Source organism: Plutella xylostella, chromosome 19 (genome assembly GCF_932276165.1).
Source record: "Plutella xylostella chromosome 19, ilPluXylo3.1, whole genome shotgun sequence".
Classification (NCBI taxonomy): Eukaryota; Metazoa; Arthropoda; class Insecta; order Lepidoptera; family Plutellidae; genus Plutella; species Plutella xylostella.
Genome location: NC_063999.1, coordinates 3313741 through 3331142, shown reverse-complemented (window position 1 = coordinate 3331142; position 17402 = coordinate 3313741). Strand labels below are relative to the sequence as shown.

Genomic DNA, 17402 nt, shown 5'->3' with positions numbered 1-17402 from the left:
TTTCGTGGCCAAGTAGACTGCCCAGACTTAGGTACTTAGCAATCTCGGCTTGCGGATTCTAACCAGGAGGACCCGCTCTCGGCCCCTCATTTCCATCCCTCGTTCAAAAAGCAATTAGGTATAGATATAGACACTTTTGTAATTAGAGCTGCCGAAACATTCAACCGTCTATGTAGTAATACCAGTGTTGATCTATTTTATAGTAGGTAGTTTTAACTCAATTAAGGACCACCTTATTAATAAATTTGTTAGATCACTGTGATGCTAATCGTTAATTTTAAGTACAGCACAAGGTTTCTATATGCAAAAACCTTTAACTGGCATGTTTGTTACTATTAACTTAACTATACCTAGTTTTTATAATACTCAATACTCAATCTTTTATAATAATTCCATGCTGTTGGTTTTCCATGCTTCATTAATAAATAAATACCTACCTGCCCATACTTTGACAGAATGTGAAGGTGAAGGGTGAGTGAAACCAGTCCCTTATTGTTTTTAACATACCAAGTTACATAATTTTAATTTGAGGTAAACTTGTGTAAGTTTACATTCTATATATAATCTGTAAACTTACACAAGTTATACCTACATATATTGTTGTATAAGACTATTTTGTAATTTGGTTGAATTCAGTCAACCATACTGAGGTGGAATTGGTCTTCTCACCCGTCATGCATGATGAATGACTCATGACAATTATTGTATTTCATAAATTATCAATTTGAGATAATTTTAATTACTTTAGCATGAAATATATGAGTCTCCAATAATGAGAATGGGCAAAAATAAAGAACTAGAGAAAATGCCACTTATTCTAAAAAAATTAACCCTTTGATTGGTGATTTTTTCCTGATTGGTGATTCCTTCCTTAAAAGTACCTAACAGGAAAAAATCACCTTCCGAAATCTACTTAGATCTGGGTCCAGGATAATATCTAACTTATTATGATGATACGAGAGAATTAAATACAAAACAGACTACTTATATGAATACTGGTGGAACAAAGACTGGAATAGCATAATTGTAAATGTAAATTTACATGTTGGTACAAAGGTTATAAGTACAACTATAGAAGTCATTGCCTTATTTTGGTGGTCATAATAGATTTTTTAAGTTATCATATGATCTTATTATGAAACTAATGATGCTATAAATATACTTAAGTTTGTAAAGACATTCAAACACTTTTCACACCATTTTTTTTTTGTCCATATCCATAGTTATTTTTGGTCTTGCTTTTTAACTCTATCTTATTTAAAAATACTCTCAAATTTATAAACTGGACAACATTTGGCACAGGAACTGGTTTTTACCAAGGTAAACAGGTAGTTTTCCCTACCCAGGTAGGTATGATTATGATTACACATGTTTTTATAACTACAAACTTGTGATGGCGGCATTTTGCTGTTTTTACCAGTTCAAAGGTCAAATTAAGGCTCGCAGTTGTAAGATAGGGGTTTCTAGTAATGTAATGCCGAATAATGCCATAAATTTCCAATGACCTAAGCACAAAGTTACAAAACATGCCCTAAGTTTAATTTAAAAAGATTTGATAATAAAAAAACAGGAAACTTACCCGCAGTCATTTTGAAACTCACAAATAACAGAAAAGTAATGTAGGTATAATCAAAACCTCGTTAATTCACTTTAGAGATCAAAATGATTAATATTTTGATTTCAAAAATAAACACAACACTTCCACCGAACAGCTGCTTTTTGAATGAAATGAAAATTTAATGAACGACTTGAACGAGAACAAGAAAATACTTTGAAATGTCAAACCTGAATGAATGAAAACTATACGTTCATCTCTCGTAGCGCCATCTACAAAATTATAATTGCAACATTAACTAGGTACATTGAAGTTACGTTAGATAAATTGTTTTAGTTCGTACTATAAATTATAGATGGTGCTTTATATATATATATTTTTAAAACAGGAAAAATTACTAGTGGTCATGGAAGTAGGTACCTACCTACTATTGCTTCCATAATGCTAGTAAGACCCAGACGTTTTATCTGGAGCAATCATATAAAAAGATAAGGGATGAACTGAAAATTCAAGAACTTAGATTTTAACTAGATAAGTATACTGCTGCTGGGGCGACAGCGACCAAAGACTACTATAGTATAATCGGAATGACAGCGACGTTCCGTTCTTTCAGTTGACAATAAGTACCTACCTAGTTACTGACAGGGTGCGTTGCACCATTTAACTTTAAGGGTGGGTTGCATCAACATCCCGGTTATCGTAATAGTTAAGGTTAAACTTAGCAATGACAGAGTCGTTATAGTTAATATTTTACTGTAACGTGTTGCACCATCAAATCGTCGGTCATTGTTAATGTTATTAGGGTTGCTATTCGTTTGAGACATAATTATCCCCAAAGTTATTGTGGGAAACGTTTTTATGTAAGGCAATACCAAATCTAGCTGTCGGACTGAAGCCGTCACAGAGTACATTGTAGCCGTCATTCTCTGTCAAAGCACTCAAAGTCAACATGTCATAGGAACTAAGTCTGTTGTTCCTGCAAATATTGACCAAAAGATTATCATCAATAAAACCCGCGACAAAGTAGACTCTAATAAGCCTTTATTAAGAGCGGTGGTAGCTCAGTCGGGTAAGCGCCCGCTTCTCACGCCAGAGATGCGGGTCCGATCCCGGCGCTGACATGTACCAATGAGTTCTTTTAACATAAGTACAATGTATACCATCGCTCTTACGGTGAGGAAAACATCGTGAGGAAACCTGCATATCTAGATTTAGCACATCTAGATATGTGAACCCACCAACCCGCAGTGTACCAACGTGGTGGAGAAATGGTCCAAGCTTTGGAAGGCAGTTTAGACCTTGGGGATATGCACAAAGGTTCCATTCGAGAGAGCCAGGTGCAGGTACTTACACCCCCAGAGAATAGAATAGAATAGAAGCCTTTATTATTAATTATCTTATTAATTAATTCTTAACAAGTTGAAATAAAAACTAACGATGTAATCTATTAAAATAATTATTTATTGACATCCTTCGATTATGCTCATCATTCCTGTTAACTGCATAGACAGGTTCCCCTTCATCAGATGATGAATCATCATAAAAAACCTAGCTGGTGGTACAGCACAGGGTCTCTATTTTGTTTACATAATATATTATGCAGCTATGCCGTAGCCACAATAATGGGCTGCACTCTTCTTAGTTCTGTCCTTATTTTCATTGATATATTTCTGTATTTGAGTGATTGCAAAATTTCTGAAAACAAGGTTATTCAATTAAAGAGTTACGTAGGTTACTTTGATATTAGATTGCTGCGCTGGACCGGCAACCGGCAGGTAGCCGGTAGTGGCTGGATAAGGAAGGCCGAGGGCACAGTGTTGTTTCGCTCTTTGGAAGAGCCCATGGCTAGAAGTGGACGCTTATTTGGTGGTGAAGATGATCATTACACCTACAACATAATAATAGGTGCACTTACTTCGTCGTTGGAGGCAGTAAGAAAGGTTCTAGTTTTAAAGCCAACACACGAGCCACATTTTTGAGACCTGGAACCTGCGAATCTATCGGTTCTCTGAAAGTACACCTTTCTCTTCATATTTCGTAAGTTCCGTACTTACTCCACCTCAATCTCAATTTCTGAGGAACTTGTTTCAAGCACTATTTCACGTAGAAGCGACATGATAAGAATTATTGAATATTAATATTTGTACGTAATACTGTTACTTTGAGGTTATACAACGCGTTTGACAGCTACCTGACTTTAACAAAAGCAGTAACCGGCCAACATGGGGTGGTTATGGTTATCGTTAAAGTTATGACGTCATTTTAACCATAGTTGAATGGTGCAGAAATGTGTACTTTCAGAGAACTGATAGATTCGCAATTTGGGATGAGAACTCGTTCTTGGATAGGTTCCTGGTCTCAAAAATGTGGCTCGTGTGTTGGCTTTAAAACTAGAACCTTTCTTACTGCCTCCCAAGGGCGTACCCAGGTAGGGGCAGGGGGGGGCAGCTGCCCCCCCCTAGAAGATAAAATAAAAGTAAATTTTCCTGCCAAGTCGGAATTAAAAACGTGTTATCTACTCTTACCTACCTACCTATTTTGTTGTGTATCTTAATCAAACTAATTAAGGTCAACTGGGGTTACGTTGTATTTTTAGATCACTAAAAGTTTTCGGAATAATGGGAGCAAAGGTATGAAAAATTTAATGTAAAAGTGAGATATTTACTTTAAGAAACTAACGACTATTGAACAACTATTTCTTAACAAATTTAAAGCATTGATTTCTTTGCTGGAATCTTATAAAAGTTTCTTATTTAGTGTCTTAAAAAAATCGTGATTTTGAACGCATTTTCCAGGTTTGAGGCAAATGTGTTTTTAGTATGTAACTATTCAATAGGTAAGCTTTCCGTGAAAAAAATAAGAGAGTTTTATCCAGTTAATTTTTTTTTGCAATAGTATGGCAGTTAATTTAGCCAAAAGAAACTACTGACGAATTCACAGATGATTTAGTAGAAATCAGGAAAATGCGTCTAATTTTCATGGACGCATTTACTCCATGATAAATCCAAATAATTATTTTATGAAAAAAGAACTACCTAAGTACTCCTTTAAAGTGAGTAAGAATGTAGATTTAATAGTGGTGAGTGACAGTTGTGAATAAAATAAAGTACAATCCATAAATCCTCTCATTTATATTCTTTAGAAAAATTGCAAGATTGGATCAAATACGGGTATTAAACTTAGATATCAATTAAAATATGTGCATTGCAAAACCCATACTCTTCAATAAGTTTAGTGTTCATAAATAGTAAAAATCCTTATCGAGCTGGTTTCAGTGATCGTAACTGATCACTGAGGTTAACACATGACACGGTCAGCCTTGGATGGATGACCGATTTCAAATGGTTCTTTTCTGCATGCTTCCGTGCTTTGGATGGCACGTTAAGCCGTGAGTCCCGGTTGCTGCTTCGGCAGCAGTTGTTAAGCCTAGTCAGAGGCCTTCGGGCAGCTTGAAAAAATCTGACAGTCGGGTTGTACACTTACACTTACCCGACAACTTTAGTGCATTGTACTCAATAAAAAACGGCGATACAAATTTACAGCGAAAAGCGGGTGACTACAGTCGTGAGCATAATTATGTATGTATTATTACGCCTAACGCATTTACCCCAAGACTTTTATCAAACATAAAAAAATTAACATCATTAATTCATCAAATAAAGCTATTTCATTGAAAATTTGTGTCTATATAAGTAGCCCAATGACTTTTTTTTAGAATACCTACTGAATAAAATCAATTGATAAAGAAAACTTTAGATTCACATTTTCAATCACCTGTCACAGTACCAAACTTTCAAAAAAATGTGCAAATCACATAATGACTGAATACTTGGATAATATTATGTTGACTACAACACCATCTATTCTGTTTGCAGTTCATGTAAAGTATTTAGTTTAAGCCACCGTAACAAGATGGCATGTTTCAATATTGATAATTTTCAAATAGGATCGAAAAGATTAATTTGGCCCGTAGACGCAATTGGCCTAGTTGACCTTAATAAAAGACTATTTTCATGATTTTTTTTTCAATATACCCGACCGACCATCATCTAAAGAGCTGCCCCCCCCTAGCTGAAATCCTGGGTACGCCCTTGGCCTCCAACGATGAAGTATGTACCAATGCACCTATTATTATGTTGTAGGTGTAATGATCATCTTCACCACCAAATAAGCGTCCACTTCTAGCCATGGGCTCTCCCAAGGAGCGAAACAACACTGTACCCTCGGCCTTCCATATCCAGCCACTACCGGCTACCTGCCGGTTGCCGGTCCAGCGCAGCAATCTAATATCAAAGTAACCTACGTAACTCTTTAATTGAATAACCTTGTTTTCAGAAAGTTTGCAATCACTCAAATACTGCAATTTATCAATGAAAATAAGGACAGAACTAAGAAGAGGCAGCCCATTATAGTGGCTACGGCAAAGCTGTATAAAATATTATGTAAAAGATGAGAGACCCTGTACCTACCACCAGCTAGGTTTTTTTATGATGATTCATCATCTGATGAAGAGGAACCTGTGTATGCAGTTAACAGGAATGATGAGCATAATCGGAGCATGTTAATAAATAATCATTTTAATAGTTTTAATTTTGTTTAATTTCAACTTGTTAAGAATTAATTAATAAAATAATCAATAATAAGCGATTAAAGTAGATAACTTCTCTCCTCTCAGTCTATCGCACTACCAACCACTTTCTCGACATCACCAAAGGTTAACTGGTAGAGAATGCTACTAGCATTAAGTTCGCCTTTGTACAATGTTTTTATGTGCAATAAAGAATTTGTAATAATAATAAGCCTGAGTCTACTTTGTCGCGGGTTTTATTGATGATAATCTTTTGGTCAATATTTGGAGGAATAACAGACTTAGGTCATATGACATGTTGACTTTGAGTGCTTTGACAGAGAATGACGGCTACAATGTACTCTGTGACGGCTTCAGTCCGACAGCTAGATTTGGTATTGCCTTACATAAAAACGTTTCCCACAATAACTTTGGGGAAAATTATGTCTCAAACGAATAGCAACCCTAATAACATTAACAATGACGGACGATGTGATGGTGCAACGCGTTGCAGTAAAATGTTAACTGTAACGACTCTGTCATTGCTAAGTTTAACCTTAACTATTACGATAACCGGGATGTTGATGCAACCCACCCTTAATATTATAAGTAACTTTTCATGTAGGTGTTAATGTAAGTATGTGGATAAAGTACCTACCTAAATATACAACAGCACCCTGAAACCAGTATAAGCTAGACTAGGTACCTAGACCTACCTATATCTACCCATACCCATATTACAGGCTCTGCCTAGTTGGTGTGGGACGGCCGTGTATGAGATGTCCCCACACACTTATATTTATTTTTTAGGAAAGTTAAGAATGCTGTTATTACCAAGGTCTACTGTTTCGGAACTTTCGGATGATTATAGTCAGTTGGATGTACCTAGATCCGTAGGTACATAACTAAGTAGGTAAGTACCTGCTTATCAATGAAAATACTTCCGTGTTTTTTACTGAATTGCCGAAAATTCATGGCCAGAGTTTGACCTTTAGGTTAACAGTTAGTAGTTACTTATTAATTTTAATTTATTTTATTTTATGGCGTTAGTAATAAATACCTAATTAGATAAGTATACATATTACAACTAACTGCTATAAGTACTTATTAAAGTTTTTCGGCCCTCCCTGGCTCCCTGACCTTACCATTATGTCACAAGCACATAGTAGGTAACTACCTAAGAACTTATTTTTGTCATTAACATATAGGTACCCTGTACCTACCTATTTTATTTTTATCGTAAAAAAATTATTGATTGAATGTGTTAAATGAGGTGTTAATCACATGCTGAACATGTAAACAACTTTACTGTATCTATTGACTATTTGTATGGATTTGCGGAAGCACACTCAATGGATTTCGACACAAGATGATTTGGCGAAATCTTTGCGGTGCCGTGGCAATGGATCGTACTTCGGCATCCTTATAGTTTGATGTATCCTACCTGGATCTGGAGTAGGTAATAATGGATAAGTACGTAAGTATCAACCTATGTACTTATCGTTTTTTTAGTTCTGTCAAAATGTTGGTCAATCTAAACAACTTTTGATCCACGAGATGTTTTCGAATAAAAAAGTTATCCATAGTAAAAAAGTTACATGACCAACATATTACACTCTGTTTAAATTATTAATAGAAGAATATCCAACAATACTGATTATACACTCGCGAGCAACCAAATCGACTCAAGCCTTCACGGCGCACATATACATTGATTTTCCTAAAACGATAAATGGTAAATATAAAAGTGATATGTCATTCGAAAGCTGAAGAATTAGGCTTTCAATTAAGATCAATACCATAAAAAAAAACTAAGCGCAGATTTAATGACGCATTTTAATTGCCCGTCAGTGTTAATTACCTCATTAGGAATCCACGCCTTGCGCTACCTGATCCCGCTATAAAACCTTTCCACATCCGGTGTACCTTATCAGTCGCTTGTTGCAAGTTGACCGGTACACATCTCGTTGCATTGTATTCCTTGTTTTCGCAAACCCATGGATACCACACCAGAAGAAGCTGCTCAAGTTGTTGCCTTGCTGCAACAAGGGTTAAGTCAGCGAGCAGTCGCTGCCCAGCTCCACTTGAGCCAGTCTGCTGTATCCCGAGTATACAGACGGTTCCAAGAGACTGGTGCCTTCAATCGAAGACCAAGAACGGGCCGCCACCGCTGCACTTCAGAGAGAGACGACCGCTTCATTGTCTCAACCTCGCTGCGCAATCGACACCTTACGGGCGTTGATGTGCAGCAAGAACTGAGACGTGTACGACAAGTGGCTGTCAGCGAGTGGACAGTGAGAAGACGCTTGAAGGAAGCCAACTTGACACCAAAAAGACCTGCATCAGGCCCCAAATTGACTGCAGGCCACCGACAAGCGCGTCTTCAGTTTGCTCGAGAGCATCTCGATTGGAGCATTGCGCAATGGCGGTCGGTCCTGTTTACTGATGAGTGCAGAGTGTGTCTGCATGGCAGTGACAGGAGAGGCCGGGTCTACCGGCGTCCGGGGGAACGATTTGCCCAATGTTGTTTCGCTGAAACAGTAGCATATGGCGGCGGTTCCTGCATGATGTGGGCTGGTATTTCTCTAGAGGGAAAAACCGCACTTGTTTTCGTGCCTGGAGGCGGCCGAGGAGGCGGGTTAACAGCTGATCGGTACATCACCGACATTCTACTCGGTCATGTTGTGCCCTATGCAGAATTTGTCGGTGAAGACTTCGTGCTAATGCACGACAATGCCCGCTGCCACACGGCACGAGTCAGTCGGCAGTTTCTGAGAGAGAAGGAATTGCGCACGATGGACTGGCCTGCGCTCAGTCCTGACCTGAATCCCATCGAACACTTATGGGACGAGCTCAAAAGAAGAGTTCGGGCCAGGAATCCAGTCCCTGCAAGCGTGGACGAGCTGAAGACAGCTTTATTAGAGGAGTGGGACGGCATTCCTCAGGAAACTGTCAAAAAGTTGATAAGGTCTATGAGAAACAGGCTGCAGGCTGTAATTAGGGCAAGAGGGGGCAATACAAAGTATTGATTTAAATAAATAAATTTTTATCTTAACATTTTTTGTTTAATTTGTATAATACGATACCCATACCCTTTTTTCCTAAATTCCCGTTTTTCCTACAATTGCGTTCAGACATCATTTATTTCAAAAATGATGAATGGATTTCAATAATAATGATATCAAATTAAAGCTGACATCTTAAGCTTTTAAATGACATATCATTTTTATTATTTCTATTCATAATTTTACTTGTATTAATGTATGTTTGCGCCGTCAAGGCTTGAGTCGATTTGGTTGCTCGCGAGTGTAGTTCAAAATAATAGCGGGTGTTTTCAATCTAACAAAATGCTCACGGCTCACTAGTTCATTGAATTTCAGAGCTTATCGGACTGGAATGAACTGATACTACCTGTTAACTGCTAAAGAGCAAAATAAACGAATCAAATATTATTATTCTATATTAAAAATTTTCTATTTATAATTTAATTTCATTAATTTCAGTCGAACTAGTGAGCCGTGAAACATACAAGCCGCTGGCTGAAAAATATGCTTTTCTTGAGTCATCTTGTCGGTTTCGTATACCACTATTACCAACCTGTCGATCTACCTTACTTAAACAGGGAGTTGCAAAAGTTGCCCAAAGGGCGTTTATACAGGATGAGTCGGGTCCAGCCAGACTCGTCCCATTCCACACTCGACCCGGCCAAACTCGACCCGAATTTCATAATTTCGATAAGGTTCATTTTTGTTTGTATTTTTTTTCATATCGCAAAGTACAGTCGACAGAAAATGTTTATGGATTTCTTAATTGATTGCATATAAAGTGATTATCACTTAAATTTAAGAAATATGTTGAGTAAACTAGCCTAAGTTTGACCTCAGTAACAGAGAGAGGTAGTTTACCCTTCTCATTGTTTTAGCCTGAAATAAACGGGTTATCGATAACAATGGTCAAGATTTGGATGGCCTGCATCCATCTCTTTCGCGCACTTACTTGCATTGTAATTTATACATTTGATAAGCAAGGGCTACTGCGAAGTAATTATAATTTTATAAACAGCAAACGGATTTTATAAAAAGGATTTTATACATATTTCATTGTAAAGATATTTTGTGTAACTGTGATTTTAGCACACATAATTATTAATAGTTACTTATTTTGTTAATATTTATTATTACTTATTACGTTTATAATTCAAAACATGTGTTACCTACTAATAATGTTTATAGAAAATGATAAATAAATGATTAAAAGTACAAATTATTACTTTTGTTTGAATTAATCAGCACATAAAACACCTAACTATAATTTCAGTAAAAAAACTCTTGTGGCTGACAGTACATTTCATACATTTCAACAAAAGTACCTAGACCTTACCGTATTTTAGAAATTCGGGTCGAGTGTGGCCGGGTCGAGTGTGGAATGGGACGAGTCTGGCTGGACCCGATGAGTCTTTCGTAGGTGCGTATCCGGAAGTATGTAATAGAGCTCTTCATTCTGAACAACTTTTGTTATAATGACCTTGGGATATAACGAAAATAAAAAGATGCTTCCCCATACAAAATTTGGTTGTTTTTATGTGACACTGTGTATGGGGAGTAGATATTTTCGTAGATGAGTCTTTCGTAGGTGCATATCCGGAAGTATGTAACAGAGCTCTTCATTCTGAACAACTTTTGTTATAATGACCTTGGAATATAACGAAAATAAAAAGATGTTACCCATACAAAAATTGGTTGTTTTTACGTGACACTGTGTATGGGGCGTAGAATTTTTTTTTCGAGTATATATATCCCAAGGTCATCATAACAAAAATTGTTCAGAATGAAAAGCTCTGTGACATAGGTACTTCCGGATGTGCACCTATGAAAGACTCACACTGTATGCCTATGGCAAGTATAACATTGAAACTAGCCGAGAGTTCGGGCATCTAGCTATAAGTACCTATAGCAGATCTGATGAACAAATTAGAATCATCACCCTCTTAGCCCGTGATAGTCCACTGCTAGATAGACTGGAATCTGGATACAGGTCTCTCCCAAGGAGGCGCCACAGTACTCTGTCCTCGGCCTTCCCCATCCAGCCACTACCCGGCTTCCTATCAATCTTACCAGCGGTATGAAGGTCGTCCCACGCTAAGTTTTCGTTCCTGGTCTGCACTCGAGATAAATTAATGACCTCTAATAGTTACATATAATTCTGAACTCTTAGAGTGTTATGGAGCTGCAATAAAATATACATTTGGAATCTTGTTTCGATGCGCCGAATATGGGAACCAGTCGTACCAACAAAATTAATCATCTTTATGTAGATACAAATACAAAAAAACTCGTGCAAAACATTCGACCGTGTACAAAAAAACTGTATAATTTTGCCATAACAGGAAAACAATTATACACTTTATTACATTTGGTCTAAAAAATGTTACAGACAGAAATAGTTAAGTAAAACTTTGTAAGATTTCAAAAACTTTATAGTAGGTACTTATACTTAACTCTGTTTTTGATTTGATGCAAATTGAGTAAACAATGGGAGTGAGTCGTAATCAATTCATAATCAATTATTAATTTATTATAATAAAATAAATATATAATTTTCCTGAATAGAATAGATTAGAATAGAATACTTTATTATTACCTGTTAGTTTTTGTTCAATGATAATTTGTTCAAATCATTTCATTAATAAAATTGAGGAACGGAACAGAACCTTCACACTTCAGCACGGGCCTGCCTAGTGAAGTGTGCAGACAACTTACTGCGATCTTTTGATCCTACAAAATTGTAACTTTCATTGTGTAACAAATAAAAAAATATGCCTTCCTGGTGGGTTGACGGGATGAAAAGCTTATTACCTCAGTATTTAAAACTTACAGGTTGATAGCAGGTTAGGGCATTGAATACCAATTTCTAGGTTACGCTAAGATCTAAGGCCACGACAACTAATCGCCAGTTAACCTTGCGTTACAGACTGGTTGTCGTGAGTTTAATCAACCTTTTACATAATACCTATGCTCGTGAGCAATGAAAAAGTCCCAAAGTATGCCCCCAATGTTTCTAAGCATTTCATTTTAAATTGATAGCCAGTAGCTTGGTGCTATATACGTACGTCACTGGAACTTTTTAATTGAACGTTAGAGCCCTTTGACTTTAGGCTATCCTATAGCCATGAAGCCGGGATACATTTAAAATGTACTTAAATACTCGTGCCTACCTACTCATATAAATGTAAAACTTTCATTTCATACTTTTCATTTTCCACCAGCCGATTGCCTAGTACTTTTATTGGTGTAATGAGTATGTTATACATTGACAATGACGTATATTATATTCCTATACAGTCATATCAAGAGGTATTTTCAAAGTACCTCCGTATTGCAGAAGTAGGTAGTTAACTCAGATTATAAATGAAATAACGATTTTATGTCACTTATAATTATATCATACATCACATAAAATCGATAAAGTCGCTCAAAATAAATGATATAATGCACTTAAGGTGCTATACAGGATATACGACCGCGCCGCCCTGTCGGGTTGGGTTCGTCCTCATGCTAATTCTTTGCCTACACTCATCATCATCAGCCCATAATCATCAACTGCTAGACATGGGAGAGCCCAAGGAGCGCGAGAACACTCGGTCCTCAGCCTTCCTCATTCAGCCACTACCGGCAACCCACCTGAGGTCGTCGGCTTGCCGGTTCGTGGTCTCCACTCGAGAACTCGTCTACCTCAACTGTTCTTTGCCTACACAAATCAAGTGAATTCTCTTTTAGGAAGTAGGAACATCAGCGACTCTAATCTAATGTCATGTAAAAAATATTTTCCTTCTTTCATAATAACTTTTTTATAGAATTTAAACTTTGGTAAGGATATGCTTAAGTATAAGTTGTATGTAAATGATATGTTTTATTAGAAGGAACAACGCGTGATGTTTACAAACGACTCAATATTATACGCCTTGGCGTGAATGTTGTTAATATGTGTATGACGATCACGGTGAACTTGACATAAAAATATACATACATACCAGCTACCGCTACATGGCGTATTTATCGACGTAGATATACCTACGTCACTTTATCGCGATGCAAGTTAACAAGACTTGTTGGTATTCGCAATTCGCCATTTGGTCTTTCTCAAATAGGGCGGAGAAAATATTCTGTTACTTAGTTCATATATTTTATGCATATTACGAACAGTAGATTTTTTTATAAAGCCCTCTGTTATACAGTTTGTTAAAAACTATTTCAGCTAGGTTTTCCATTCTCCTAATGGAATTTAACTAGCAGATTGTTATCGAGGGTGAAAGTGGCTAAAGTACCTAAGCTACGAAATGCACTGTTTTTATGAATGACAGAGAAAACTGTGCCTAATGATTTTGTATGGTATAGGAACAAAAACAAAGTAACCGGACAATGGAACTACAAAACGTGCGCAATAAGTATTTTGGAAGAGTAGAGTAAATTATTTTAGAAAGAAAAAAGCAGGTTGGTCTGTAGACTTTATACATAGTGTTGTTCGAGTAGCTAGAGATTTTAGTTAAGTAGTTATAGGTACTTTAATGAAATCACAAATTTTAACATAAATGTATTCAAGTTATTTATCATTTTTATTCCTTTGGCTATATAGAGTTCTACATCAGTGAGGCAGGTTAATGTACTTGAGCCTTAAACTAAAAACGGCTACAATGAAAATAACTAATTTTAAAATTACAAATTATGTTATATCTACTTACATAGTTCCTAATCGGTATTGAAATATTTTGTAAATTCAGTATCTTCAAATATGAATAAAAGTTACTGGGAATTTTAAGATGTTTCCCACTAAAAACACCGGCCGGTTTTCAGTCTCGCGAGCAATAAAGAAGTTCCAGTGACTGACAGAGACAATATCACGAAATAATTCCAAAACGGAAAAGTCTAGCTTAATGACGCCTTCTGCAATATTGCAGTATGCATAAGTAACCTACATTTATCCGCGCTGCAGAATATAACCAACTAAAAACGTAATTATATTAAACTTAAAGTTGATGTCGGCGTTGAGTGGAACTTTTCATTGCTCGTTAGTGTATGTATATGCGAATAAACAAAACGTCTCATCCTCATAATATGTCCACTGCATTGTTGACCATTGTGTCACCTTGACTCATATCATATTGTATTTGATGCATATTCAATTCGAAAAGCCATTATTCAGCGACGAAAATGTTTTTGTCAGTCTCTGTAGCCTACATTTCATGCTAATGACTTAATGTTGTAGGTACATCATAATAAATATTTATAGAGCTTCCACTATGTTATTGTATTTTTGACGTTTCCTTATGTCTGGTAAGTAAAGTTGGTTTTCCTTTGCAGTCGTCAAATATGTATGGGATTTTAAATGTCTTAAAACCAATAATATAATGGACAGAGTATAGTTAAACTTTTTCTGTTGTGATTTGTGATGGTACTCATATAATATATTTCGCTTATGGTCGTGATGAAAGTGTAGCTGGGATTTTAAAATGGATTAATAATTAATAAGTAGATAGGTAAGTAAGCATGTAGGAAATATTTTTTATCATTTCTGTTATCGTGATTGATTTAAAAATATCGATAGACCAATAGTAAGTATTATGATATAATGTCCAAATGCAAAATTATAATACGTAGGTACTTACCTCACATTTGAATGAACTTATTATATTTAATAATTATGAATAATGTGAGTTTTAAATATGTAGTTCTTTTACACTATGATTAAAGCAGATTGAAATGTCGACCCACTTACGTGATTTTTAATTTTGATAATTTGATTCTTCAGGAGCCGGCCGGTAAAAGAAGAGGATTTCCTAAACTAAATTTGTTATAGTAACACTCAGATTTTTATTTCATCAGTACTTCAGTAGGGTAGTTTTTCTGTGCAGGCTTATTCATTTGTCTTCTGTCTCCTATACCTAATATAATGCCAATGATTCAATGATTAAACCTCCCTGCCAAATTTAACAATAACAAACAAAAAAACTACAATACAACAAAATACAGTACCGTCCCTGTCCATTTTAAGTTTCGGCTCAACGACAATATCCAGAACAGCCGGCGCACTATCGGTCACTACACTCTGGAGGTCCACTGCACCATGGAGGTCCACCACACCATGCAAGTCCACCACATGGGCCTCAGAATACGGAGTGTGCCCCGCGTCGCTCACGGCCGGTGGACTCATCGTTACTGACTGATTAAGTTATGCTGTCTGTAACGCACTTCGTAAACACGAGGTTATTCTAGCTTTGCAATAAAGGAACGAAAGATTGCCTTTGAAGGTACCTAAGCGTCCACCTTTTGGCATGTACGCAACGGAAGCATATCGCATTCAGTATTCTTTGTATAGAAATTTACGCGAGTGCGTCCATTTCATGGGCATTGCCGAAACCGTTTCGCACGATACCGATAGGTAGACGCTTACCTTGAGTGGTGTATTAGGTGTATCATATCATAACATAACGCAGTTAGCCTTTGGCATTGAAATCTAATATGTAGAATGAAAGGCGATCGGTTGAGAATGAGAACCTGTTATGTCAACCTATATAATGTTTACGATGAGCGAGGTAGAGTCACGGTTAGCGCAACAGTGCAGGGGCGGCAGCGCTCCGAAAAGTGGTTCTAGGTAAGGTAGAGTGACCCCCTGATCCAGTGATCTTGTCGGTGTTGGACTGGTGTATTACGTCTGTGAAAGAATGCGGTTGGATAACTTGGATAACTTGGATTATGTTGTTTTCGTTCAGAGAACCCGCGCGTTTCGGTCCGTTGTTGCGACGGTTTCAGGTATTATGAAGGAATGTTATGTTATGTTATGCAGAAGTAAGAATAGGCTGGTAGAATGGTTCTGTTGGTAGGCAAGAATTCTGGCTTGGTATTTTATGTGCTGGCTGAATTTCATGAAGAAAACCAGCAGTTGTAGCTCTTAGGAGCATGAAAAAATATTCTGGTTCCTGTACTAAGGTTGCTTACCACAATGTTTATATAGCCAATTTTGTTTTCTTACCAGGCCGGAGGCTGATGCTATATTTTACATTGTGTGTTATGAATTGTGCATTAAGGAAACATCAACGAGGTTTTATCGCTTATTTTATTATAACAAACATGCATAAAAGACCAACAGTACGATGCGACAATAAATAAATAAAATAATCTTGTACAATTTTCGCAAATCGCAGCAAAATTACGAGTAGGTATATAAATATAACCCACTTTTGTAGTGATAATAGCATTAATATCGTTGATCTATTGATCTCAAACATAGAACAACGCGGACTCGGGTCATACTCAGTGATCTCATACTTTACTTGACACCATTTAACTTCTTGCACCAACTCAATTATTTATTCAAAAATATATTTTTTGTGTTCATGTTGTGTAGAGCTTCAAAGTTAACATCCATATTTTCAAAGACTGAAGATATTCATAAACAACACGAGATATTTACTAGAATCCAGCTAGCTATGCTTCCATCTAAAACATTGTAAAACTTTTGCGCATGATCTTCACCTTACGCGTAAACACGTTTCGTAAAGGGTCATTGGCGTCATCTAAATCTAAATATAAAAATGTGAAACCTCAAACAGGTTCAAACGGATGCCCCATTCTATGTATATTTTTATAATCTTAACTGGGCTGCCAGCGACAGACACTGATCTGATCTGGTTGACCCTTTCAAAGGATCCACCTTTCCTCAAGGACTTCATTTCAGGTTTGTCACTGACAATATATGAAGAAGGAAACGGAAAATATAACAAAACTGAGACAAGCTTTTGTCAAGTTTGTGCTGAACGGGTTCATTATCGACGTAGACAAACGTCACTATTTCGCTATTCGCCATAGAAACGGCGCCGGCTACTCACAAATTGGACGTTGAACCACAGTTCATTTTAAACTAGTTTTGCACCTCTCCACAGTACCTACTATAAACATGTGGCTGATATTTGATTATATTATTAACTATCTTTTCCTCAGTATATGTACCTATTATACAAAGTAAGTATACAGAATGGCGTATACCAAAAATGTTTATAATCTTTGGACATGATAATCATGAGAACAAGTCTGGTTTCAAACTTTATAGAGCGCGGTTTTGCTCTAGTCAGATTTTCTTATTGTCAATCCTACTGCGTTTATCTCAATAAATAAGTATGAGACCTAAATCATGTCTTAAACCTTTTTCGGTGGCTATGATTGTGTACCTAAAATGACTCTAGAACTATGGCATATCGCTGGTAGCACTAAATAACATCAATAGTGT

The 17402-nt window shown here is 36.6% G+C and overlaps 1 protein-coding gene across 4 annotated transcripts in view; it reads right to left on the bottom strand.

The window, feature by feature from the left end:
- The window catches only part of LOC105382838 (aldehyde dehydrogenase, dimeric NADP-preferring), a 32457-nt gene that overhangs the window by 13074 nt on the left and 1981 nt on the right, over positions 1-17402 (bottom strand). For 2 of the 4 annotated variants that reach the window (XM_048627691.1, XM_048627690.1), the window contains exon 1: positions 15152-15344. The exons of 1 other annotated variant lie outside the window; for it this stretch is intronic. In XM_048627691.1, coding sequence (XP_048483648.1) covers positions 15152-15329 — 178 coding nt within the window. In that variant the 5' untranslated portion in view covers positions 15330-15344. Of the gene's footprint in view, positions 1-1579; positions 1737-15151; positions 15345-17402 lie in introns of those variants that run through there. One more of the 4 variants, XM_048627693.1, reaches the window with a different exon arrangement.